Source organism: Odocoileus virginianus, chromosome 2 (genome assembly GCF_023699985.2).
Source record: "Odocoileus virginianus isolate 20LAN1187 ecotype Illinois chromosome 2, Ovbor_1.2, whole genome shotgun sequence".
NCBI classification, from domain to species: domain Eukaryota; kingdom Metazoa; phylum Chordata; class Mammalia; order Artiodactyla; family Cervidae; genus Odocoileus; species Odocoileus virginianus.
The window spans coordinates 63747488-63774173 of record NC_069675.1 but is presented as its reverse complement, the minus strand read 5'-3'; the positions used below and the strand labels follow the sequence as shown (position 1 = coordinate 63774173).

General features: G+C 44.0%; 1 protein-coding gene across 5 annotated transcripts in view; it reads right to left on the bottom strand.

Annotated features, from left to right (window-relative positions):
- Positions 1–26686, bottom strand: part of ARHGAP25 (Rho GTPase activating protein 25) — an 88441-nt gene that overhangs the window by 21225 nt on the left and 40530 nt on the right. For 3 of the 5 annotated variants that reach the window (XM_020878591.2, XM_070480450.1, XM_070480439.1), the window contains 3 exons: positions 25278–25477; positions 18490–18577; positions 11372–11488 (listed from right to left, as the gene is read on the bottom strand). In XM_020878591.2, the coding sequence (XP_020734250.1) occupies positions 11372–11488; positions 18490–18577; positions 25278–25477 (405 nt within the window). Of the gene's footprint in view, positions 1–4404; positions 4704–11371; positions 11489–18489; positions 18578–25277; positions 25478–26686 lie in introns of those variants that run through there. The other 2 variants (XM_070480433.1, XM_070480442.1) reach the window with 2 other exon arrangements.

Genomic DNA, 26686 nt, shown 5'->3' with positions numbered 1-26686 from the left:
CAGAGCTGTCAAATGTGAGCTCTATTTCTGAGGTCTTGAGGCAGATGATCTGAAATCAAGCTCCTTCTTACACACCTCTGCACAGCCTGTCCACCAGCTTTCCTCCTCATCTGAGTCTCTCAGCCTTCTTCCTGTGTTCATTGTCTCTTCCTCCCACGGTCCACAGTCATGACTTTCAATGTCATTCTTCCCAGGACACGCATTTCCCAACATCCCTTTACCCTCCAGCATCTCCTCAGGTCCAAATCTTCACCACACCCTTGAACCCACCACCCATTCTCTTCCCTCTGTCTTAGCAGGTGACCTTGTCTCATCTTGTCCTTATCTGCCCAAATGGAGGACATCATGAAAGAAACTGTGATCTCTAGTGCCTGCCTTTCCTATCCTCCCTTCTCTGTCCATCTGCCTGTCCTCTCTTGGAGGAAGAAAAGTACCCTGTGCTTTTGTCTAAAATGATGTTTCTTAAACTGGGGTATCCTCCTTTTCTGTCTTTTCTAGGACTTCATTCTTTTTTGATATCTTAAATTGAAAGAGCATCTGCATCTAAGTCTTTACCAGTTTATTAAAGAATCATTTCGCACCCCAGCTCTCCTGCAATCAGTAAATACTTTCTTTCTTTTCTTCACCAATATGCTTACAGAGAAACATGTATGCTTCTGAAAGAGTCATCCACCCTCATGGCTTCCATTGTTTCCCTTGTTATTCATGTAACCTCTCAATCTATTTCAATCTGGTATCCTCACCAGCATCTTCCTACCCAATCTGTTCCCTCAGATTTCTTATGCCCTCCTAATGGCCAAGTCTGACAAACCTAGATAGCATATTAAAAAGAAGAGACATTACTTTGCTGACAAAGATCCATATAGTCAAAGCTATGATTTTTCCAGTAGTCATGTATGGATGCGAGAGTTGGACCATAAAGAAAGTTGAGTGCTGAAGAACTGATGCTTTTGAACTGTGGTGTTGGAGAAGACTCTTGGACTGCACAGAGATCAAACCAGTCAATCCTAAAGGAAATCAATCTTGAATATTCATTGGAAGGACTGATGCTAAAGGTGAAGCTCCAATCCTTTGGCCACCAGATGAGAAGAACTGACTCATTAGAAAAGACCCTGATACTGGGAAAGATTGAAGGCAGGAGGAGAAGGGGATGACAGAGGATGAGACGGTTGGATGGCATCACTGACTCGATGGACATATGAGTTTGAGTAAGCTCTGGGAGTTGGTGATGTGACTCTTTGGTCACAAAGGGTCAGACACAACTGAGCAGCTGAACTGAATTGACCTTCATTCATTCCACAATCTGCTGGTCTTCTCTGAAGACCAATGGTATTGTTTCTCCTTCCTTCCTCGAGACTTCCTCCCTACATGGCAATGAAATATCCACCCTCATTTGAGTCTCATCTCCCTGCAGGCTCCTCTGCAGGGTCCTGTACTTGCTCATCTTCTACCTGCTCCTTCAATGTGTCATTTCCTAGCATCCCAACTCAGACTGCTCCTCACTCTAGACGTTATCCTTGGGAAAGTTCATACAAGTCCACACATTTGGATAGCACCCATAAACTGACACAAATCTGCATATCTGGTCCAATTTCTTTCTATAGATATCTCTGCCTCTCTCATTTCTTTCTCTCTCTCCTCTATTCCTGTAAGCCCAATGTCTGATGGCAGTCCTCCCACTGTCTTCTCCAATCTTACTCTCATCCCACTCCCAACTCTCTGCTCCTCCTATAGACTTTCTCACAAGCAATAGCAATTCAGTCAGTCATTCAAGCAGTAGGCAGTTTCCTAGGCATTGAGAATACAAAGCCATTAACACAAGGTACTAACTACTGTACATTAGAATGATGTGCAACACCCCTCCTTCCTTCTTAACAGATCAGGACATTTTCAATTCACTTTAAACTGCCTCTCTTCTCAATCCTCACTCATACTGCAAACATTGTTGTAATGGGTGCTTCTGCAATTCTTTTTTTGCAAACTCCTTCCACTGGAATTCACAAAATCATTTGGCAAATATAGCCTGAGCATCTGCTGCAGCCCAGATTCTTTAGTAACTGTAGATTATGATAGAAGGAAAACCAGCCTTCCTCTTGAAAACTCTGGAGTGAAAGCCCTTCCTCCTACCCACTGGGAAACCTGATTTTCCTGTAGCTGAACTCAAATGTCTTCTCCTAAGAGGGAATTGGTTATTCCGTATATTGTGCTCACGGCACTCCCTGTATATACCTCCATCACTTCTCATGTCATCTTATGATGATTTATTTAAGTATCTCTCTTCCACTGACTGTGGGTTCCTCAGAGGCAGACAGCCTGTCTGGCTCACCATCTATTTTTATCTCCTGGCACAGAGCCTGGCACATGACAGACTAGTCCTCAAAGAGCTGTTACCTGCTGTCTCCCACTCCTCCTGTTCCTCATCCCTTCTCTCCCAAAAGGACTCTGGTCAGCACTTCCCCAAACTTGCACTTGTCAAGGAAATCAATTTGTTGTTGTTGTTCAGTCACTGTGTCTGACTCTTTGTGACCCCATGGACTGGCAGCATGCCAGAGTTTGCGCAGGTTCATGTCCATTGAGTCAGTGATGCTCTCTAACCATTTTATCCTCTGCTGCTGCTTACTCCTTTTGCCTTTAATCTCTCATTTAATCTCCTTTAATCTCATCAGGGTCTTTTCCAGTGAGTTGGGCTCTTCCCATCAGGTGGCCAAAGTATTGGAGCTCTAGCATCAGTCCTTCCAATGAATCTTTAGGGTTGATTTCCTTTAGGATTGATTTGAAAGGAAATCAATGGCCTCTACATTTTTAAAGTCTGGTGATCAAATTCTCAGTATTTTTCTGAACTGCTGCATCAGCAACATGTGACACAGCAAATCACCCCTTCCTTCTTGAGACAATTTCTCACATGGCTTTCGGTTCTCCATTTATTTCACCAGCCTCATTCTCAGCCCCCTTGGGTGATTCCTCCTTTCTCCCTGTCCACTAAAGGTTAATGTCCCAAGCTTTTCCTTCCGCCTTTGCATGTACTTTATAGTCTCACGACTTTAAATATCATCCATATGATGAAGACTCCAAACTTTCCGGCTCCAGCCTGGAAATCAGTGCAAGCTAGTCTTACCAACCAGACATGACCGCTGCCTGCTCTGGAGACACAGGACCCCACAGATCCCTTCTAAGATGAGAGAAAGGGCAACCTGTTTCTTCAGTTTGTCCACATCAGACTGTCACTCTTATCTCACATCACATGTCAGGAGTTTGGAGTCCAAAACATCCCTGGGACTTCAAAGACCCAATCCTGAGTTCTACCTACCTCTGAATTCTGGATCTGGATTGCTAGAGTGTCCTGAATTCTTTGATCCTGGGTGGACAAAGAATTCAAAGATCCTGAATTCTTTGACCCCGGGTGGACAAGAAATAGCCTAGCTATAAGGGAAGAGATGAACTGAGAAATCTAGGGAAACTACTGCAGGATCAGTGAAGGGGGAAAGACAACAGAGAGTGGGTTGGAGAGTACTCAAAGACCATTTCCCTCCCCAACAATACTAAGAGGAGAAACCCAGCTCCCCTTTCTGTGCCCTCCTAGCTTGCACTCAGCCCTTCAGGGAACTGCCCTTTCTACCCTCTCCAACCACTCTTCCACTCAGAATTGCTCATTACTTTGGACCCATTACCATTAACAAATGCATTTCCATCTAAACAGGTACAAATCTTAAGTAATTATAATATGCCACATAATTATTAATACATTTAATTAATTAAGCTAATTTTATGACAAACTACCTTAAAAGTTTTCATGTGCTCTTTCATTTAGTCCTCATAAAAATAATAAATTAGATATTATTTTCCCATTTTACAGATGAGAAAACTGAGACTCAGATTACAAATCTGTCCAAGATCATATTAATATTTATCCTGGGATTCTAAAACCAGTATACTTTAATCTTTCTTGTCTAAAGTCAGTGGAATAAAATTGTCCAGGTAAAATTTCAGACATCCAAAAAGCTCAAGGAGAGAGAGAAAGGGGTAAACTGTCTCGTCTCCTCTCACAAGCCCCCTTCACTTCTTACTTCTCTAGCTTCCACCCTAGATTTGCTGGAAAACCCCTGAACTCTATATTGGTTCTGTTAAACACAAGTAGGATTAGCTGTCACCTCCTTTTTAACCTCATTCCTCCTTCATCATTGCTCAAACACTCCTGGATTCAGGACAAGAGCCCTCCCACCCGGCCTCCGGTCCAGCCCAGGTCACCGAGAGCCCCCTCTCTGCCTCTCTCTCCCCGCTGCCCCACTCCTGTCCCCGGAGGCTCAGTCCTAGCAGCATCCCCCTCTCAGACAGGAGAGGGAAGGGGAACACTGGGCAAAGCGTCTTTTCCTGGAAGAACCAAATCACGAAATTGAAAAGAAGTACCTTTCTTTTGGAGCTTGGGGGTTTTCTTCCTGAAATTCCAGCAAAAGAGCAGTGCCAGGGCAGGAAAGCCACAGCCCAGCTCCCACCGCGGCATCCTGGGGATACGAGGCATGGTGGGGGCCCAGGAATCGTACTTTCTGCAGGGCCAGCCTCAGACCTTCCCTCCTCCACAAGCTGCAGGAACCATTCTCTCTTGCTTCCAGATCAACACATGCTTGTAAACACTGCTCAGGTTCTGACTCCAGCACTGAAACCATGGGATCTGTCGGCACCTGCCCCTGGCCCTCCCTTCCTCCTTCCCACACATCTTCTCCTCCCCACTCACCTTAACACACATGACTCTTGGCTTTTAAAGAGTGAACATAAAGCTGTCAAGGCCCCCGCAATAAAAATAAGTGCCCCCTTTTACTTAGCAGCTAATTGTCAACTGCCATTCAAGGAGTACCAGGGAGGTGCGTTAAAAAAAGAAAAAAAAGAAAGCCCACACACAGCCCTTCCCAGCATCGCTCCATATATCAAAGCCTCTGGCAGGAACACAGGATTTCACTTAGCGCTGATGAAGCCAGCCCACCCTTCCCTGGAAATGAGTTGCACGTGGCTCAGTTGAGCCTTCAGAGAAAAGGATCTTGGAGGTGGGTTGCTGGGTAAAATGAGAAGATTTCCCCCCTCCCACTGAGAAGACTCAGCAAAGAGTGCAGCAAGCCAGCTAGGTGTGCCCAGGAGACTTGAAATGGACTCTCGGCGTCACGGGGAAGACAGGAAAGGGCAGGGAAGGACTGCCAGGTAGGATCCTGGACAGTGTGATGCTGCCAACCAACTTCATCCCTCCATGCACTCATAGAAATGGAGGACTCACCTTTGATACCACATTCTCTTTAAGTATCAAATTCACTCCCATGTCTGGGCAATGTTACCACTGAAACATTATGCAAACTTGCTTACTTCTCTCCATCTCCACCTTCCCTACCCTCATCCAAACCACCTTAGCATAAAGACCCAGCTTTAACCAGGCTATCTCCACTGTTCACATCTTCCTCTCACTCCAGAGCCCATTCTCCTTTCTGCCACAGGACCTTTGTACATGCTGTTCCTCTGACTGTGACACTGTGCCTCTTCCCTCTTCTTTGCCTAGTTGGCCTTTTCTGGCCTTTCAGATAGAAGCTGAATCATCATTAGTTTCCTGAACTTCTTAATAAAGACATTTTCCCCCCATATGGCATCATGAGTTTTATTCTTCATGGTACTTTATGCAAATTGTAATTTTATGGTTTTCCTTGGAGTTTTAACTTCCTTTCTGTGCCTTTTACTAGACTATGAAAGTAGAGACATTGTCTTTTTTTCTCTCCTCTTTCTCTCTCTCTCACTGTTGTACATAGTGCTGACATAGTGCTTGGCACATGACACATGCTCAAGAAATATTTGTTGAATAAATAAATATTTGTTGAGTATCTGTCGAGTACTGAGGCCTCAGGGGAAAGGAGGTGAAAGAATTAATGAAAATAAACAGAGACCATCCCTTGTAATGTCCCATTTAGCTAGAGAAAAAGAAGCAGGACACACGGGGTAGCAGTGAATTATAGAAACCACACTCCCTTAGGCAACACTGGGCTGAGGGTTGTGAAATTTTGCTCTGAGGGCTGCAGACACAGTAAGAAATGAGGGAGAAAAAGAACCCAAGGAATAGAACAATTGCATATTTATATGCTCCATGCCTAGTGCTAGCAAACAAACAAAGAGTCTTAAACCATGGGACCTGCCCCAGGGTCTTATATCCTGGTTGGGTGGAGCAAAACTACACACAACCTAGAGCAGCGCTTCTGTGCCCAGCGATGGCTCAGGAAAACCTCAGAGGCCAGCCTCCAGAGGAAGAGGGCAAAGCAGGTCCCCACTGAGGAACAATTTGCAAAGTGGCTAACAGCCTCCTGGAGACGGGCCGGATCCAGGGAAGGCAGAGCCGTCTTACTAAAGGGAGGAGATGGTTTGAAGAAAATGGGCAGCTGGGAGCCTGGGGAAGAGTCATTTAAAGTTAAGGTGTGATCACTTCCCTTTCTGTTCTCCTTAATTCTAGAAAACTCTAGAATTGCATCCAGAACTTCTGGGAAAAATTAATCTAGCCTTTCCAGACAGACCCTTAGGAAAAGTGTAGTAAAAAAAAAAAGGAGGGGGAGAGGAGGACAGAGATAAACTGGTTGTTTAGGAAGGAAAAAGCTGGAACACCAAGGTGCACCAAAATGTTGCTTTCCAAGGTGCAATATTACGATTTATAATAAGAAATATATATTTGCTCTTCCACCCATTTCCTGGCACAGAGTTCCTAAAACTCTTGGAATTTCCTGAGATGAGAGTGATCAAATGTCTTTTGTTATGTTAAAGAGGTAATTTTTGGGTCCTAGCTAAGGATGGGGGCTGGTTGCTAGGGGAACCAACCACGTGATTATTGGTTTGGAACTTTCAGTCTCAGCCTCCAGGGAAGGGGAGAGGGGCTGGGGGTTGAATTCAATCATCAATGACCACTGATTTAATCAATCCTGCCTAGGTAATGAAGCCTCCAGAAAAAAACAAACAAACAAAATGGGTTCAGAAAGCTGGTTAGTGAACCAGGTTGGTGAACACAAGGAGGAACTGATAGACCGCCGCGGGGAGAGGGCTTACCCATACCTTCCCTACCTATATCTTCTACTTGTCTGTTCCTGAGTTTTGTCCTTTTATAATCAACCAGTAATCTAGTAAGTAAACTGGTTTCCCTCTGCTCTCTGAGCCACTCCAGAAAATTATTAGAACCCAAGGAGGGGTTGTTGGAATTTCTAATCTCTAGCTGTTTGGTCAGATGCACATGATACAATATGGATTTGTCGAAGGCGTATGAAGTGAGTGTGTGCTTGGGGGCAGTCTTGTAGGACTGAGCTCTTAATCTGTGAAATCTGAAGCTATCTCTTGGTGCATGCATGTGTGCTCAGTCACTCGGTCTTATCTGACTCTGCACTGCAAGGACTGGAGCCCACCAGGCTCCTCTGTCCATGGGATTCTCCAGGCAAGAATACTGGAGTGGGTTGCTATGTCCTCCTCTAGGGGATCTTCCCAACCCAGGGATTGAACCCATGTCTCCTGCATCTCCTGCATTGGCAGGTGGACTCTATCATTGTAGATAGTGTCAAAATTGAGTTCAATTGTATAACACCTAGCTTCTGTCGAATTGCTGAACTTGTGAGGGAACCCTCCCCCTCCCCATAAAACACATCCACAGAAGTTGGTCCCAGAATCAGACATGGTTATAGGCATGTTCAGAATCAGTGCCGAGGCAGGAAGAGCCATGGGGAAGAAGTTAGGTTTGCGTGGGAACCACGTGGACTATCTCTCCCATCACGGGAGTCAGAAAAGGAATTGGGGCAGGAAGAAGCCTCAGCTCTGCAGAACTGTCATGAGAATGACTTGGTGGGAAAAGGGCTTGATATTAAACAGGACGATTGGGGCAGGGCTTGCTGAAGTAATGTTTGAGCAAGGACCTGAGCAAAGCAAGAGACCAAGTCACACAGCTGCCTGGGAAAGGAGGATTACAGACAGAGAAAGCAGTAAGTGCCAGGGCCCTGAGACAGGACCGTGTCCAGGGTGTCTGGGGAAGAGCAAGGAGGCTGGTGACGCTGCAGTGAAATGAGCACTGGAGAGGATTCTAGAAAACAAGGTCCGAGAGTTCACAGGGATGGGGGCAGATTGTGCACGGATTCATCCTAACGCTTCGGACTTTTCCTCTGACAGAGAAAGGAAGCTGTTGGACTGTGGTGAGTAGAGCAGGGTCTTGATATGACAGAGTTAACAGGCTTGCTCTTCTGCTCTGTTGAAAACAGACTAAAAGATGGAGAGGCTGAAAGCCTGGAGAGAGTATGGAGATCAAAGCTGCAATTCGAACAAGACAGTCTGGCATCTCAACCAGGATGGTGGTAGTGAAGGTGGTGAGAAGTGATTAGGTTCTGGGTGAAAAAAAGTCATAGAAAGTTTCATGAAGAGCTGGAAAAAGACAGCAGCAACAGATCTCAGTGTCTTCCCAGTGTCTGAAGGATGCGCCATGGGGATCCAGTAGACCCAGACCCGAGGCACTTTACAAGGCAAAAGAGGGCCTCCTCCTACAGAGACAATAGCTCTGCTGCTGCCCCTTGACACCTGGGCCCCTTGGGAAAATCATTTACTTCCTCAGGACTGGAATTTCCTGAGTTTAAAACAGGAAGGACAAATGTCTGACTTGTCCCATGGCCTCAGACTGGACTCTGCTGTCTGCAAATGCTTTCTCATCCTGAGATCTCTGAGTTTGGTTCAATGCAAAACTTTGAAGTGTCTGAGATGCCACATCAAATCCAAACCTTGTTCTCTGAATAAATAAATAGTGCCGCGCTCTTATTTTTCCTCCCCTGGACTTTCCTCTGCTTACAGGACTTACGCTTGACTTGCTTCTGATGGTGGTGGCCTCCAGGTGGGGTGAGGGAGAAATCCCCGTTTGCGTTATGACTGTAGCAGCAGTTCCCCGGACAAGGCTGAGCAGAGCACCACAGGGGGCACAAACGCTGGTCACAGCACATCCACAGCATTCTGACTCAGAACAGGTACCTATTTGAGAAGGCACCTACTACCCCTGTCAGTTTAGTCAAAGCACTGGATCCAGGAAAGAAAGTGTCAACCATCTCACAATCCAGGGCAGTAGGAAGGTCACAGATAAGACCAGCCAGGCTGAGCATCACCAAATAGACCTTTAATAAATAAACATCTCATCTCTACTTGATTAGCACCAAAAAAAATGCCATATTTAGGAATTGGGAAATGGTTAATGAAATCACACTCGTTTTTTGTTTTTTGTTTGTTTTTTTTTGTAGTCGGTTGCAGCTCTTTGTAGAATGCAGGCACTCGTGAGTTTGGCTGTCCCATCCAAGTCACTTCTGTTCTTACAGCCCACCCCTCAGCCCGCCATGCAGGTCATAGGTCACAGGACAGCATCCCTGCCCCTGATCCCGACCACAGCTGAGCCGGGAGTTTGGAATGGGGCAGTGGTAGAGGCTGAGTTCATACTGTTCACAGGGTTCTCCAGGGAAGAATACTGGATGGGTTGTCATTTCCTTACACTTTAGCAGAACTCTTCTATGACCCATCCGTCTTGGGTGGCTCTGCACGGCATAGCTCATACCTTCATTGAGCTATGCAAGTGCCTTCGCCACAAGGCTGTGATCCATGAAAGGGAATGAGCTCAGCCTCAGCTGCCACCCCAATTCACTGGAAGCACTGTTGCCGAAACTGAAGCTCCAATACTTTGGCCAGCAGATGTGAAGAGCCGACTCGTTGGTAAAAGACCCTGATGCTGGGAAAGATTGAAAGCAAAAGGAGAAAGGGGCGACAGAGGATGCAATGGTTAGATGGCACCACTGACTCAACGAACATGAATTTGAGCAAACTCTGGGAGATAGTGGAGGACAGACGAGCCTGGTGTGCTGCAGGTCCATGGGGTCACAAAGAGTTGGACATGACTTAGTGACTGAACAACAAGAGGTTGAGCTCAATCTCCACTGGTAGTTAAGGGAGAAATACAGGAAAGCTGGGGCTAGCACAGCAGTATTTGGGACTGGCGTGAGTGCTAGAGGGCAATTAGATGAAAACAGACAAGCAGGCAGAGAAAAACAGAACGAACAGCTGCATTGCCCCTCAGAAACAAACAGGATAAGCTCATGCTGATCAGTTCTCAGTCTCAGCTCCTTGAGTCCTCCTGGAAGTTCCTGCCCTTGGTTTCCTGAAGGAGCGACTACAGATGCGCGGTGTGACCCTCTTTCTTATTTAACATCATTTGCATAAAATTTTCCAGTTAAGATTATACAACCATTTTGGAAAATTAAACTAGAAAATAAAAGGTATTGAATTGCATATAACCGATGTTTGTCATCCTGGGGAAGAAGTGTGTATATATGAACATCAGCTGAAAGGAAAACATAAAAATATTTTTGGTAACCTTATGGGTGGTTATTTTCCTATATTTTTTCCAGTGTACACAAAATTGTTAAGGTGCTCATCATTTTTGAAAGAAATAATTGGGCAATTAAAAAATACATAATATTTGATCTGTAAGCCCCCCCTGCAAATGATTTACAAATTAACAGGCAACATAACTGATAATCATGTACTATACAGTTATCCTGAAGTTGACAGAAATGTCTTCTTAAAAAAGTTAAATACACTCGTTTGTGTCATGTGGTCCCTTGAAATCATGTCCACATCTGTTCTTTCATATTTTTTATGACACGAAAAATCACATACTGGATTCACCTGTTTGTTAATTTCAGATTTTTTTCACTTTAGTTATTCACAGGCAGGGCTCCTGGTGGACACAGCATCAGGTTTCTCAGAGACCTCAAATACTCAGGTTTGTAACCTTAAACTTGAGCTTGTACACTCAAATACTTGTAAGCCAGAAAAGTGTTCGGTTCTGAATTCACTGCATACCTACAACACTAGACACAAATCCAGAACCTCTCCCCAGCCTGACCCCACAGCAACTTTCCTTTCCTGTGCTGATCAGCCTCACTTATGCTTTTAGCATAGATCCTGCCATCAACCCTCTTAGGTTCCAAAGTCCCTGTTACTGGGAAGACTCTTGGTACCACTGAAGGTTAGTGCTGCTGAGGACTGGGGTCAGCTGCTCCAATCTATTCATTTTACAGACAAAAGCACTGTGTCCAGAGAGGAGAAAGGACCATTTCAGGGCATCACACACATTTGTGTGTGATGAGTGCAAAGGTCTTTCCAGCCCATCTAGAGTTGGCTTTGATATCACTGGGGAAGGGAATTTAGAGCCTTGGCAATGAGCATGGCCTCAGAGTTGTCCCCTCGTGGTCTTCTTTGAACACTGTTCCAGGAAAAGATCATGTCTGAAACTATTTCCTTCCCATCTCTGAGATGTCACAGACACCTGTTCAGAAAAGCCTGCAGGGGTCCTTACCTCCAGAGGGCGTGCCAGAGACTCTCCTTAGGAATTTAACCCACTCCTCCATTTCCGCCTGGGAGCTGGCCATGAGGACATAGGAGTCCTGTCCTGTACGACTCTGGTCACATGAGGCTGGAGGAAGAAGTAACACTGATGAAGGTCTTATATTTGTTAGGGACCAGAGCAAGGGGCAGCAAGGGAAAGTCAAGCCTGAATTGCTTCTTTGGTCCAGTTAGACAATCAGTCAAACAACATGAAAGCATCTACTTATTCCCAGAAGAACTGAGTATCTATGCACCTTCGCTGTTTTCGCTGAAACTCCCAATTCTATAGATGAGTCACTGAACTCAGTGGTTTGCATTTGAGTTGATTTGGGTTGAGATCTGCTCTCTTGAATGACAGAAGCCATTTCCTACCAAAAGTAAGAGGAAGTGTGAGGAGCAATGTCAGTACTAGAGGAGACAGGCTCTGCCCGTACAAGTTTTGAAGACTTCAGTCTATCACACCAGTCATGGATACTTTCTTAGGCTACCCTGAGCTCAGCTGTGGGTGTGGGAAAGGAAACAGCGACTCAAGAGGGAGAGACAGTGAGCACACAGGTGTCTGTTGTGAATCAGCGCTTCTTGTTCAGCATTACTGCTCTCCTGCCTGCACAAGACATTGCAAACAGTGGCTCTTGATACATAGTTGACAGACAAATGAAGTCTGTTAGGACTTTATTTACTGTTTTTGCTTTAAACCCAATATTATAGACATACGTCTGTAGTATGTCCTGGGTTGGAGTTGTCAAGTGGACAAAAGGATAGAGGAAATGACAAGGGGGCAGAGGAGGGACAGGAGACCGAGACAAAGAATGAGAGAGAGAGACAAACAGAGAAAAGTGGGAGAGAGAAGGAGAGGCGTAGGAGAGGCAACCCATCAAACGTAGGTCTTAAAAACAACAAGAAAATAAGGGCAACTCCTTTCAATGACAAGATACCATTAAATCTCAAATTGTTCTAGGGGATATCAACCCATTCTTTTCAAAATATTAGGGCATTTCCTTCTAATAGAGTTTGTTCTACTACCATATGACCCAGAAATTCCACTCCTGGGTATTTATCAAAAAACAAAACAAAAACACTAATTTGAAAAGATGCAAATACTTCAATGTTCATGGCAGCATTATTTACAATTACCAAGATATGGAAGCAACTTAAACATCCATCAACAGAATAATGGATAAAGGAAATGTGGTATATACATACAACGGGATACTACTCAGCCATAAAAAAAAAGTATGAAATTCTGTCATTTGCAGCAAGATGGATGAACTTGGAGGGCGTTATACAAAGTAAAATAAGTCAGAGAAAGATAATTGTTGTATGATATTGCTTACAGATAACATCTAAAAAATACAACAGACTAGTGGATATAATAAAAAAAAGAGAAGCAAACTCATAGATGTAGAAAACAAACTAGTGGTCACTAGTAGGGAGAAGGAAGTAGAGAGAGATAATAAGGGGTAGAGGATTAAGTGGGACAAGCTATTGGGTATAAAATAAGCTACAAGGATATATTGTACAACTTGGGGAAGATGGCCAATATTTTATAATAGCTATATATCGAGTACAGCCTTTAGAAATTGTGAATCACTATATTGAACACCTGTAATTTACATAATAATGTACATCATATAAGTTCAATTTCTTTTAGATGTCAGAAAACATTCCCAATTTTATTTGTTTTTTCATGTACTATTTTTTTATTTGCGTATCATTGCTTTATAATCTTGTGTTAGTTTCTGCTGTACAGCAGAGTGAATCAGCAGTACGTATACATATATCCCCCCTTTCTAGCCTCCCTCCCCCCACCCCGCACCCCGCCCCCCTGGGTCACCACAGAGCACTGGGCTGAGCCCCCGTGTCGTACGGCAGCCTTCCGCTGACTATCTATTTAACACACGTTCGTGTGCACACGTCAGTGCTGCTCTCCCAAGCCATCCCACCCTCCCCCTCCTCCACTGTGTCCACATGTCCCTTCTCTGCGTCTGTGTCTCTATTCCTGCCCGGCACTGGGTTCATCTGTTTTAAAAAAACTTTTGAAAAGAACCTGTTATATCTGCCCAGCTGGGCCCAAACCTGTATTTTCTTTCATAGCAACAGAATACTTCCAAAGCTCCTCTGTTTCCAGTCTCTTGAACCCACCGTAAAATTACCCAGTCTCACTTTTTTTATGCTTTGGAAAAACCTGATTCTGTAGCCTGGCATGCCACAGTCCATGGAGTCGCAAAGAGTCAGACATGACTTAGTGACTCAACAATGACAACAAACCTGATTCTGAATCCATCTTACCATTGGGTCATCAACAGCTCTTCTGGTCTCAGTCCATGGAAGCACTGGCTATTGAGGAACATCCAGATGTTTCCAGAAGTAAAATGGGCAGTAAAAAGCCCTCAGGGCCGAACTAAAGAATCCCAAAGGGATCACCATATCCCTTTGAAGTAGAACAAGACTCTACTATCATTTCTGCTCCACAGATAAATGAAGCCCAGAGGTGCAACGGGCCTTGCCCATTGGTACCCAGTAAGTGCTAAGTCACTTCAGTCATGTTCAACTATTTGCAACTCTATGGACTATAGCCCACCAGGCTCCTCCTCACCCTGGGGTTTTCCAGGCAAGAATACTGGAATGGGTTGCCATTTCCTACTCTAGGGGATCATCCCGACTCAGGGATCAAACCCACGTCTCTTGTATCACCTGCATTGGCAGGCAGCTTCTTTACCACTAGCACCACGTGGGAAGCCCATTAAGTTACCCAGTAAGTTACCACCAAACTCAGGACAAGGCTACAATCTTTCTCTCAAGAGTCTCCATCAGCCCATAGTGCTTCAAATTTTACCTTGGCCAAAATTCATCTGGTGTCTTCCATCATGCCTACACTCCAGTCTGAGAGAATATGCCTTTCAGTTCACACTCATTCCTGAGAGACTCATTTGGTTGCATCATGGCAACAATTAAGAAATACCCAGATCTTGATGTTTCTAAATAACCAGAGCCTCTATGACTGATCTTTCTGATCAGAAGAGCTGATGACAAGATGGATTCAGAAGTAGGTTATCTCAAAGGCTAAGGAAAGTGAGGCTGAGTGAGATTAAGATAGATTTGAGAGACAAGAACCTCAGAGAATTTGAAAGTTCTTGTTGCCCTACAAATAAATGAGTGTTTAGACACACATCGGTGCTGGGAAGAGCTGTCTTTGAAACTGTTTGACATTAATACAAAGCCCAAGAAGAGCAGCTCTGCCCTCAGACACATACTTTCTCTGACTTAAACAGTGTGTTCAGCATGTGTCACCTAATGGACTGTTTCTCTTGTTAGAGAGGAACCTGCCTTCCTTTCTTCCCTTGCCTAAGGAACTCCTAGCCAGCCTTTCAAGTCAAAGTTTAATTGCTCAGTTGTGTCCAACTCTTTGTGACCTCCTGGACTGTAGCCCGCCAGGCTCCTCTGTCCACAGAATTCTCCAGGTAAGAATACTAGAGTGGGTGGCCATTACCTTCTCCAGGGGATCTTCCCTACCCAGCGATCAAACTCTGGGTCTCCCTCGTTGCAAGTGGATTCTTTACCATTGCAGCATTCAGAGAAGCCCATCCTTTAAAATCTAGTACAAATGATACTTTCTCTAGGGATGCTTCCTTCACATCTCCCCTCCCACTCCAAATCTAGTGGGGAGTCTTTTTCAAAAATCTCTTAACATTCTATCCTTACCTCTATGGAAGCAGTAACTAAATTATCCTGAACATTGTTTTCCTTATCATTAAAACTGAATTAACAACTTAATACTAAAACAAAATACAAAGCTAAAGCCTTGATCTTCTACATGCACAAATCTCAGGAAAGCCAGCTTTCCTGTTGTTTGCATGAAAACTTTGGAGTCAATCTTGACTTCTCTTTGCTACATCTAATCTGTCAGCAAATGAAGTACTCTCTGCCTTCAAAATGTGTCCAGAAATTGCTTACTTCTCACCCCCTTCGTCGTCTCTATAACTCAGTTGTATAATTGCAATAACCTTCTCTGCTGCTCCTGCTATGTCTTTGCCCCTTTTTAGCCTCAACTCAAAAGAACTTTAAAACAAAAGTCAGATCATGTTACTTCTCCGATCAAACCTCCCAATGGCTTTCCATCCTTCCATCACAAAAATCAAACATTGTACAGTTACCGACCAGTGCCTGTGAAACTTGGGCCCACCCCTGACCAAATCGCCTCCTCTTCTCCCCTCTCAGCACTCCACTGTAACTACCTTGGCCTTGTTGCTGTTTCCTGAACGAGAGAAATAGGCTTGGAGACTTGGCACCGGCTGCTCCTTTCCCTGGAATGCTCTTCCTCCAGATACACACTTGGCTCATGCCTTCACTTCCTTCAGATCTTGGCTCAAAATAAGTCACCTTCTCAGTGATGTCTATTCTGCCTGCTCTCCTTCAAATGATGAATCAACAGTTGCCATCCCCACCTCATTCAGAACTTCCTCTCTCTTAATTTGCTTTCTTCTTATAGTACCGATCCCATCATAAAACTATACAATGTATTCATTTATTTGGCTTGTTGTCAGTCTCCCCCCCATTGATTCTAAGCTGCTTACAGGCTGTTTCATTGATTGCTGGGTTCCCAGTTCCTACATAGCAAGTGCTCAATAAATTTGGTGTCACATCTCAGAAAGCAGTATGAGAATTAAATCCTACATATTCCACAGAAGGAATTATCCCCCTCTACCTGATGATCCCCTTTGGGTGGGAGATTGTTATTCTGCTTGAGTTAAGTAGGGAAGGGAAGCCTGCCTCAAATCTTTGCTTGCTCCAAATAAAGAAAAGCAGAGCATAACAACAGTGGAACTCTTCTCTGTGGGCTTTCTACAGCTAACACTGGTGATCAGAGAGAGGGGGCCCTGATCAGGAAGCCATTTCTTATGCCAGGGTTGGCCCCTGAGAATCATCTCCTACAAAAAGATGACCAAAAAAGGAACTAAAAATTCTCTACATTGTAACAGAAAGCATTGTCTCATTTCAGGTTGGGTGAATGATGACATGTTTGGGAAAATGGCTCCCTACCTTACTATTGCTTTATAAGTGTTGTTTTTCCTTATGTGATGAGTGTGTGTGCACCTACTTACATGTGTGAATCTGCCTAAGAACTGCCCCAGCAGCCCAGGAGACAACTGCAAATGTAAGTTACGATGAGAGGACAGATCTTCACCCTACCCTAGCACAGCAGTGTCCAAAGACACTGGATTTGTGGTGCAAAGCCCACAGTAAATTTCTAGTTGGAGCTCTCAGTAGGGTCACCCTATATTGAAAAATCAGGCTATGGGACACAAGTTATCATAAGTGGCTGTGTCTCATGATTTGTGCTGGGAAAGGGGCCCTAGACAGAGAATAAACTTTGTGGGAAAGGGGTGGAGTTCTCCTAGAAAGAAGAGATTGGAAAAGTAGGCTCTTCCTTTCAGAAGGAAGAAAAACAGATAGCTCCTCAGATAAAAATCAAGGGAAGGCCCATGAGGTGGCCACTTAGGAAGAGCTGAACTTTAAAAAAAAAAAATCCTATTTTTCTTTGTTTTCTATAAACAGTCATAGCCAGTTTGGAGAATTGATTTCTGAATTTTACAATTTCCTCTAGTTATTGCCAAAACATCAAACACTGACATGACACTGTTACCAGGCACTATACCAAGTGTGACATATATATTTGTTTACTTAATCCTCACTATCATCATCACTGTCCCTATTTCACAGGTAAAGAAAGAGGCAAGGAGAAATTAAATAATTAAATGCAATAACTGATCACAATTACACACATAGCAGGGGATTCCCTGATGGTTCAGCTGGTAAAGAATCTGCTTGCAATGCAGGAGACCCAGGTTCAATCCCTGGGTCAGGAAGATCCTCTGGAGAAGGGAAAGGCAATCCACTCCAGTATTCTTGCCTGGAGAATTCCATGGACCTGGTGAGGTCACAAAGAGTTGAACATGACTGAGCAACTTTCACTTTACTCTGTCATACACAGAGCGAATGGCAGGGCCAGATGTGGCCCCGGGCAGGCTGGCTCCAGATGGTGCACGTCTACCGTCTCTGCTGTACCCTTCCCCCTCAAGTTTCTTATGCATATGACTGATTTGTGTGAGGATTAAAAAGAGAATTAAGGGAGGGGGCACTCAAGGGACTTGGGGCCTCTCCTGCTGTGTCACCACGGCAGCAGCAAAATCTGGCTCCAGAGCTAGACCAGCAGCCCTGGAGTTCCTGGTGGGGCGAGAGATGGGCAGAAGCAGCTTCAGTGTGACACATCAACTCCCCTTGAGACGAACTGAGACAAATACCCCTGTTCCCTACATGCGTTTGAGGACGGTAACTCTTGATTAGAAAGAGGCATCTCCGGTGTGCTGTTAACTTCTGTAATAGGTGAATTACAGCACCCGACACATAATAAGTACTCAGGAAGTTGAAGCTGTCATTTCTTATCAGGTCACATTGCACCATATGAGACTGCTGACTATCGACCATTTTTGACCTACCAACACGGCAGTTTCTCATGGTTTGATTTATACTTTGTTCATTTTATTGTCCCACTCACCTTCAGAGCTAAGCTGCTTTTCATGTTGTTGCTTAGTTGCTAAGTCGAGTTCAACATTTTTGCCACCCCATGGACTGTAGCTTCCCAAGCTCCTCTATCCATGGGATTTCCCAGGCAAGAATACCGGAGTGGTTTGCCATTTCCTTCTCCAGGGGATCTTCCTGACCCAGGAATCAATCCTGTGTCTCCTGCATTGGCAGGCAGATTCTTTACCAACCACTGAGCCACCAGGGAATCTCCCTTTTAGTTAGCGAGGGTGATATACTTTCAGATCAGTGTCCCAGTGCCTAGTGAATACCTGGCTCCAAGCAGGTGCCCATGAAATGCTTAAAGAGCTGAATCAGATGCACATCCACTTAGTTTCCATGTTATCAATGAACTAGTATATCATTAACTGTATAGAGAACTATTATGCATTCTTACTAGGTTGGTTGGCTAGCTGGTTGACAGACTCACTGAATATAGCCTTGACTTCTGGGATCAGAAATAAGACAGGAATGTAAGGAACATCTCTCCCACTTTTTGTCACCTACCTGGAATGACTTCGAAGACAAACTTCCCCGCTTCTTCTGGATTTGTGGCGATCTCCTTGATTGTACTTCCAGGTAGATACATGCAGCCCTGAAAGATTGAAAGTGAGGCCTTTAAGATAAACAGAAATGTCATCAGCTTTGAACTAAACTTAAGTTGGAGGACAGGCAGGATAGTGATGGGCTGGTGGAGAGGAACATGAAAGCTAGCAACTCAGCTTCAAACAGGGCCCTTCGGCTGTTCAGACCTTAGTCAAATTAAGTGGCAGCTATGTGAGCACAAGGGAGGTGCCTGAGGAGACAGAGGACAAGGTCTTGACCAGAGAATGAGCTGAGAGGGTGCCATCAACAACCTGTGTCTCTTCCTACATTTCCAAGAGCCCAAATTCATGGCCAAATCAGACATCTGATCTCCATGGAGGCCATGTGGAGACTGGGGGAATCCTACCACCTGCCAGGTCACCTGAGGGGGCACTGAGGACTGAACCAGGGTCATCAAGGAGATGCAGTACTCAGCAGCAAGAACTTCTAAGCAGCACACTCCAGGAGTCTGTGCCTTTGCTAAGCACTTCAACTGTGTATTATTCACTTAGTCCTTTCATCAATTCTCCAAGCAAAGTATTGCTACACAAATTCACGAGTGAGGAAATGGGATCAGAATGGTTCTGTGATTTGCCCAATGTCACAGAGCTAGGAAGTGGCAGAAATTCATCTCAGAAGTGAGTTCACAGCCATCACAGCTGAGGTGCTGAGACCCTTCAGCATAATGTCCCTTGAAGGGACAGGGGAGAAGGATCATGGATTCCCGGGGCGGGCAGTGGGGGTAGTTGAAGAGTGAGGGTGGAACTTGTGACCTTACACATGAAAATGTCATCAGAAAAACAAGTCACTTCCACCACGTGTACACTCACTGTTTTACCACTGACAGTGCACCGTCACATGCAGTAACTCCTTAGACCTCAGAACAACCCCCAAAGCAGGGCAGGATGACCACACCCATTTTACAGATGAGGAAACCAATGTTTTCAAAGTCTAAGTAACTGCAGGAAAGGACATAACTAATTTGTCCTGGAGTTACTCACTCATAATTTACATCTCACTGATTGTAATAGGTAGTGCATCTGATTCAGAGTTGAGTAAACAGGGACATTTTATTTCTAGAACAAACCATGGATGAAAGGATTGGCAACAGAGAAGCTACAAAGGAAGAGAAGCAACTCTCATATCAGCTCAGAATCCCGAAAGAATAAATGTTCCTTGGGGGTCTAGAAATAAAAATGTCTAAGACTGAGAAACAGAGTAGAAAAAAACAAGAAGAAGAGGAAGAGGAGGGGGAGGAGAGAAAGGGGAAGAGGAGAAGGAGGGGGAGGAGGGAGGCAGAGGAAGAAGGAAAATAAAAAATATCTGCCTATACTTCTCTAATTTTATTATTTAAAAATAGCCACCACCTACACACTCCTCATTATCTTTAAATATCAGTGGCCTCAGGAAAAAACTGACCCTGAGATTATGCTGCTGGATAGTATATGCAGGACTTTTAACACAGATCCCAGCACCAAGTAACTGTTCAATAAATGGTACTTACATATTTTGTATTTTATTTTTACTCTATTTGGATTAAATTTATCAAATAATAGTTTAGAGATGTACTTAGGAGAGACAGATACCTCTGAAATGACATTTTATTTTACTTCTTATTAGGTAGTCCTCAATTAAATTAAATAACCAAAAAACAAGTGATATGAACTTTCAATGAAATATTTTGCATTAAAAATATAGTACTATTCAGAATTCATCATTTTCTAATTCTTTTTTCTTTTTTTTTTTCTTGCAGTTCTCCTGAGACACAAGTGACATACCACACTGTCCAAGTTCAAGGTACACAGCACAATGATTTGACCCACAAACATCATGAAATGATCACTGTAATAAGTCTGGTGAACATCCATCATCTCATATAAATATAAAAAAAAGTTCTATTTGCCTAATGATTTGCTATATTTTACTATCATTTTTCTTCATATAGTTATTTACACTTAACCAATTTGTGTGGTAGAAATAGCATCTAACACTGCTACTGTACTTCCGTTCTCAATTCTGAGTTCAGGGATGCTGGTAGCTTGAATCAGCCATGGTGGGAGTATTTACACCACAGAAATTGGCAAGTGCTTCGTCCAAAATAGTTCCTCTACCAGCCGGCTGTCAGTTAAATACTTCCCAGCATGCCCCCGATAGACAACCATCTGTTCTGACTTCAGAGAAAGCAGATGAAGCAACGGGACAGCTACGCCAGGATTGTCTAAAACCATCATGGTAGCAGAGACTTGAGAGCAATTCACTGAGATTCTGTTTTAAACAACTTCCTTCACAAAGAAACTTTTGGAATGAGTTATAGAAAACTAGGTCATGGACTTACAGGGCATTATACTGTTAGAGCTGGACAGACCTTTCTGAGAACTCAGAGGAAAAAATGTACAGACTGCCTTCTCCCAAACCCCCCCTGGAAGAGCATAAATAAGAGTCCATTACACAGGGCTCTGTAATTTACTTAATCATTCTCCTCTGTCAGACACTTCATCCAATGTTTCTCATTACAAACAGCACTGCACATATCTGATTTCTTTTGAAGAGCTTCTTAAAACCAGAATGACAGGGTCATTCTGGATATGATATTTTTGGCTCTTAGAAATCTAGCCAAATTGCTTTCTAGAAAGGCTGCACGTACTCATCATCAGTATACATGAGGGCCTTTTTCATATCATTGCACTAATATGATTGCAGCATTTTTGTGTCTTGAGTTTTTAGGGCTGTGTGTTCTTTTTAAATTTATAACTAATTTATATTTTAGTCATAAAGAAAGAGAAAATTAAAGTTTTGTGTAACTCCAGTACTCAGATAACTCAGTTAACACCTCTGTGTATTTCTTTCCAAGTCTTTTCCCATAAATTACAGATTCAAGATTCTTTTTTCCCTCAAAAATGGGATTAGCATATAAATCACCCTCTGCTGTTAACTGCTTTTTTCAAAGCAATTAAATTATCAATGTCTTTCATTTTCAACAAGTATCAATTTCGGCGTCAACAACTGAATTATATTCTATTGTATAAATATATAGAAGTTCCCTGATATAACTTAGCCCCTTTTGCTATATATTCTTTCTTTGTCACTATTATAAACCCCTACATTAGGAATGCAGGATCAAAGAATTTGCATTTTTAAAGAGGCATATTACTCTCCACAAAGGTTGTACAGATTCTCATTTCTACCAATTGTGCATGAGAATTCCTGTTCCCTAGTCTTCACTAGTATTGGAATTTCTAGAAAATCTCTGCCGGTTTTATAAAAGGACAATGATATCTCATTAACTTCCATTGCATGTCTTTAATTACGATTGAGAGTGAAATTTTTTACATATGCCTTTTGGCTATTACATTTCTTTGGGAAATTGTCTGTTTAAGTCCTTTGCTCATTTTCCTATTGCTGTTTCTTATAGGTTTGAGAGTACTTTAGATATGAACAATATTTACCAGATGTATATGAATGGTTTTTCCTGTTTATTCCTTGCCTTTTCACCTTATTATGTTGGTTTTTAAGGTAGAGACATTTCTATTTATGCAATTAAAATCAGCTTAAGAAACTAAAATGTGCTTAAGAAGCACCTGCTTCCCAAAGATCATGCAGGGAATTACACTTTCTTCTCAGATCTTTATGAACTTGTTTTCACATGTAAGTCTTTAACCCATCCAGCATCATGAATGGTGTGAAACATAGGGTGGAAATAGACCTTTATTTTTTCCCATGAATTTAGTTCATATCTTTCATTTCACTTCAAGATATTTGCAATGTCTATGAATCCCAAAACAATGTTAAATGATAGTATAATAAAAATTCTTTAGTTTGTATAGATTTTTCTTTATCTTAATGAAATAATGATGATTATATGAAAAGTTTACAAGATGTCCACTTAATTCTTATTTGTTACGGTAATATAGAAACATCAGCCCAAATTCTCAACTAATTTCTAGGATGAAAGTGGTTAAAAAATTATAGAATGTCCACTCAAGAAATTATTTTGCCACCACTAAGAATTACATTGTAGAAGAATATTTAATAATAAGGGACAATATTCATGACATATTGTTAATTTTTAATTAAAATATTATTATACTAATTTTGCATTTAGAATAGATATTTCTAAATGTGTATGCATAGAAAAAACTGGAAGAATTGAGGATTTGGGTAGCTATTTCTTCCTGATTGGATAATTTTTATTTTCTACTTTCTGATTTTCTGCATCCTCCAAATTTCCTACCATGTTCCCATATGGCCTTTGTAGTCAAAATGTTCATACTCATATAATGTAAAATATTCTAAGAAACTATATTTTATTACTAAAAGCTTTTTACAACAACTTTTTATATCTGAAATGAGTTTTGAATTTTATCAGATTCTCTTTTCAGCTGTCTCTTTAGGGGTTGTGTAATTTTTCTCATTTGACTTCTTGATCTTGACTTATTGGCTTGATATATTAATAGGTTTCCTAAAAAATAAGTCACACTTGTCATCCTAGAGGCAGCTTTATTAATTTAATCCTGAGAGGATTCTGAGTTTCCTCCTCCCAAGGTAAGGGAGAAAAGTTAGGACCACCAATAATTTATTTCACCCTTTGACATCAGTTTATGTTTTTACAAAACAACTTTTTACATGTGCTTCATATAATCCTGTGACAGATGACTGTCTCATTTTACAAAAGAAGAAAGAGGGGTCTAGAAAAATTAAATAATTACATGGCCGGATGGTAGTAGAACCAAACATAAGCTCCCCCCAATACACCTCAGTGAAGTAAGTCTCACTGAGCTGCCCTTTCTGCTATTTTGAGAAGGCCAACGCATTGCTATCTCCCTCCCTCTTTGCAGATGGGAAGACTTCCTGCCTCACTATTAATGCACTAGGAATTCCATCTTAGCCTGTAGTTGCTTGACTCTGATGCAGTCTGTTTGTCAAGTGAAGAAAGCCTGGTTACTACAGACAGGACACTGATCAAGAACTCAGTCAGTGATGGGGTCTCCAGGGCTTCTCCAGCCTCTGAAGGAACAAACACTCCCAGCCCTCTGGGTGGAGGGCCAACCAGGCACTGCCCATGTGTCAGAGCCGCAAGCCTGCCCTTAGAGAGAACCGCCCTCTTTCAAAAGAACCTTCTCGTTTCTTTACATACCCTGTCACCCACTTCCAATATCTTCACTCTTCTTGGGGATTTTTTCCCTGCCTCCAGAAGGTTCTAAAGTCTATTCTCCCTAGTAAACCCCTTCCGGCCAAGCCTACTCCTTCCCCTCCACCACTCTAGGAGAGGGTGTCCAGCCCTCCTGGTTGCCTTAAGACATACAATTTACACCTGGGGCCTCTCAGCTGTTACTAACATCTTTTGCTCTCATTCACCACAATGGCCATGAGGCCAGAAGAAGAGACCCAAGCCCAAGATTTAGGATCAAAGCCCTCTCTAGCCCCATCCACTCCACCTGGAAGTCCCGTTTACTGTACTTTCAAAGTATATCAGGCAATCTGGTCATTTTCCTGCAGCCCCCAACTCCTATTGAGATTTTAAACATTATAGCCTCTCATCCAAATCACCCTTATGCCTCTCCACTTCCGCCTTGGATCTATTTTGGAGCGTGGTAGCCAGAGTCATCTTTTTACAACACACACCAAGAATGACCCCTTTCTGCTGGAAACCTTGTTAGGCCTCCCATTTACCTCAGTATAAATGCTCAAGTCCTCACAGAGGCCTACCACCCCCTTTGCAGTTTGCACCCCCACCTCCTGCCCTCTCCTCTCTGACCTCATCCCCTCTGATACTCTCATTCTCTAACTCTTACATCCCCACTCTGCCCTGCTTGCTATTTCCCACGTATATCAGACATACTCTATCTCAGGCCTCAGGCCTCAGGGCCTTTGCACTGGCTGTCTCTGCCACCTGGAGTGCTATTTCCCCAGAGATCTGCTTGGCCAATTACCACTCCTCCTTAATCTTTGCTCAGATGTCTCCCTCTTCATGAAATCATTCTGACCACCCTTCTTGAAATAGTACCACCTCCCTCAAATGACCAATCTCCCTAGCCCACTCTATCTTTTCCTCATAGAAATAGTCATTTTCTAACAAACCACATACTTTTCTTAATGATTATGTTTATTTTCTGTCTTCCCCACCCCATCTTCTAAGTTTCACATGGCAGGGTTTTGGTTTTTTTAATCTGTTTTACTCACTGGGGTGATTTCAATTTCCCAGAACAGTGCCTGGTGCAAAGTAGATGCTCAACAAATACTGAATGAACAGACAAATAAATCAAAATCTCAGACCAATTTTCCTGAACCCAAATCAACTCTCCCTGAGCCCTTGTGCTCTGCATCCCCATCAAGACCACGCCGTCACGGAGTCCCCTTCGCTGTTCACCTAAAACTATCACAGCATTGTTAATCGGCTATACCCCAATACAAAATAAAAAGTTAAAAAGAAAAGGCCATAGCTGCCAGGCTTGACTTAGTGCTGTGTTTAGGAAGAGCCCCAGTGATCATCTTGGGGCTCCGTGGGGGATCATCACCCTGTCATCTCTGAAGCCCAGTTTATATTATCTTGACAAGGGGGAGAAAGGCAGAGAGAAGTCCTTTGGAATGGACAGGATGTTATCCCAGTGAGAAGCCCCCTGTGAGTTTACAGGACTCTGCGGCGCTCTACCCGCCTCCCACGCCCGGGAGGGGACCGCTGTAGGAAGCAGGGCCGATAGCCTGGTTGGTACCTGCGGCTTTACGTCCTCCTCGTCCTTGTAGTAACAGAGCTGCTGCGCCCTCAGCACGAAGTACCTCTGTTGCCAGTTTTTCACGATGGACCTCTGCTTCTTCAGCCAGCCCATCTTGATGGGTCTTTCCAGCGGGTTGGGGGTGGATGCAGGGTGAAAGGCCGCCATCTGCTCTCCGGTCATCACGCTCCTTGACCGAGCTGTAGAGAGGGACAGACAGGCGGGCTGACCTGGACTGTGAGCAGTGTGCAGGGAGGGCCCGGGAGGCACTGGGCCCCAGCCAGGCCGGGCTTAGGGGTCCAGATCTGCTGCAGAGAGGATGCCCCGGGACCCAGCGAACCAGCGGAGGGGCCCACTCCCACCAGCGCCGGCCCTGGGGCTCTCCACCCGCAAGGTCCGGCAGCTGGAGTCCGCTCCCTCCTTCTACAAAGCCAGAGATTGGCTGGAGCCGTCTGAAGAGGAAGTGGCCGCAGCATCTGACAAAAGGTGCTTCCTTTTTCCTGCGTGGGAGTCAATATCTGACAAGAGAGGGGAGAAAATAGTGCCTCTTGCTCTCAGGGTTCAGGGTGAGTCCCACGCAGCTGCAGAGCAGTCAGAAGCTGCCTGACTTCTTCCACAGAAGGACTTGCTGTGTTCCCCAATCTCACTGTCTGGTTCTGCCCTGCCCCGGCTGCGCCCGAAAGCCCCTCACCCCTGACCTTACAGCCACCATGCAGGATGCCGGCACCTCCCAAATCCTTCTGCCCAGGGTCGTCAAGTACTTTCTGTCCCCCTGCCCACTGGGCGTGTTCACAGCCCTTTCTGCGGGACCAAGGACCTCCCTGTGGCTGCCTTCCCATTACCCTTTCTGTTGGGGTGCCCCTCCCGCGTGGCTGACAGCATACAAGCATTTGAAAGGAACATGAGTCTGCCAACAGGACACAGAAGCAGAATTTGAATCCAGACCCTTCACCCCGCTGCACTGTGTAGTTTCTTTTTGTTTTCACACAACAGCTCTGCATGTCATCAGATTAGGTCCAGGTGACCACAGCTTGTCTCCATGGTAATGCCCACTGAGGATAACTCTCCTCTTCCCTCCTTTCCACAGCAATCGATCAGCCAACCTGGGGTCCCCCACAGGTCAGCATGTCCCTTCTCTGTTTCTGCCCTTCCTTCTTTCCCAGCTGGTTCAACAGTGCCCTTAAAACCAAGGTTGAGGTCCCTGTCTCCTCAACCTTGTGCTGAGCAAACTCCATACCCATCAGTCTCCTGTGTCTGCAGTCTCCTCCTTGCTGGAGGAAGTCTCCATCTTATAATCGCTTTATCCAGCTTTTGTCAGTCCCCAGAACGTTCACGATGTAGCTGAACTAAGCCAGTTCCTCTCTCAGCCCATCTCATCCCACCTGGTTAAAGACCAGTTTTTCCTTTCT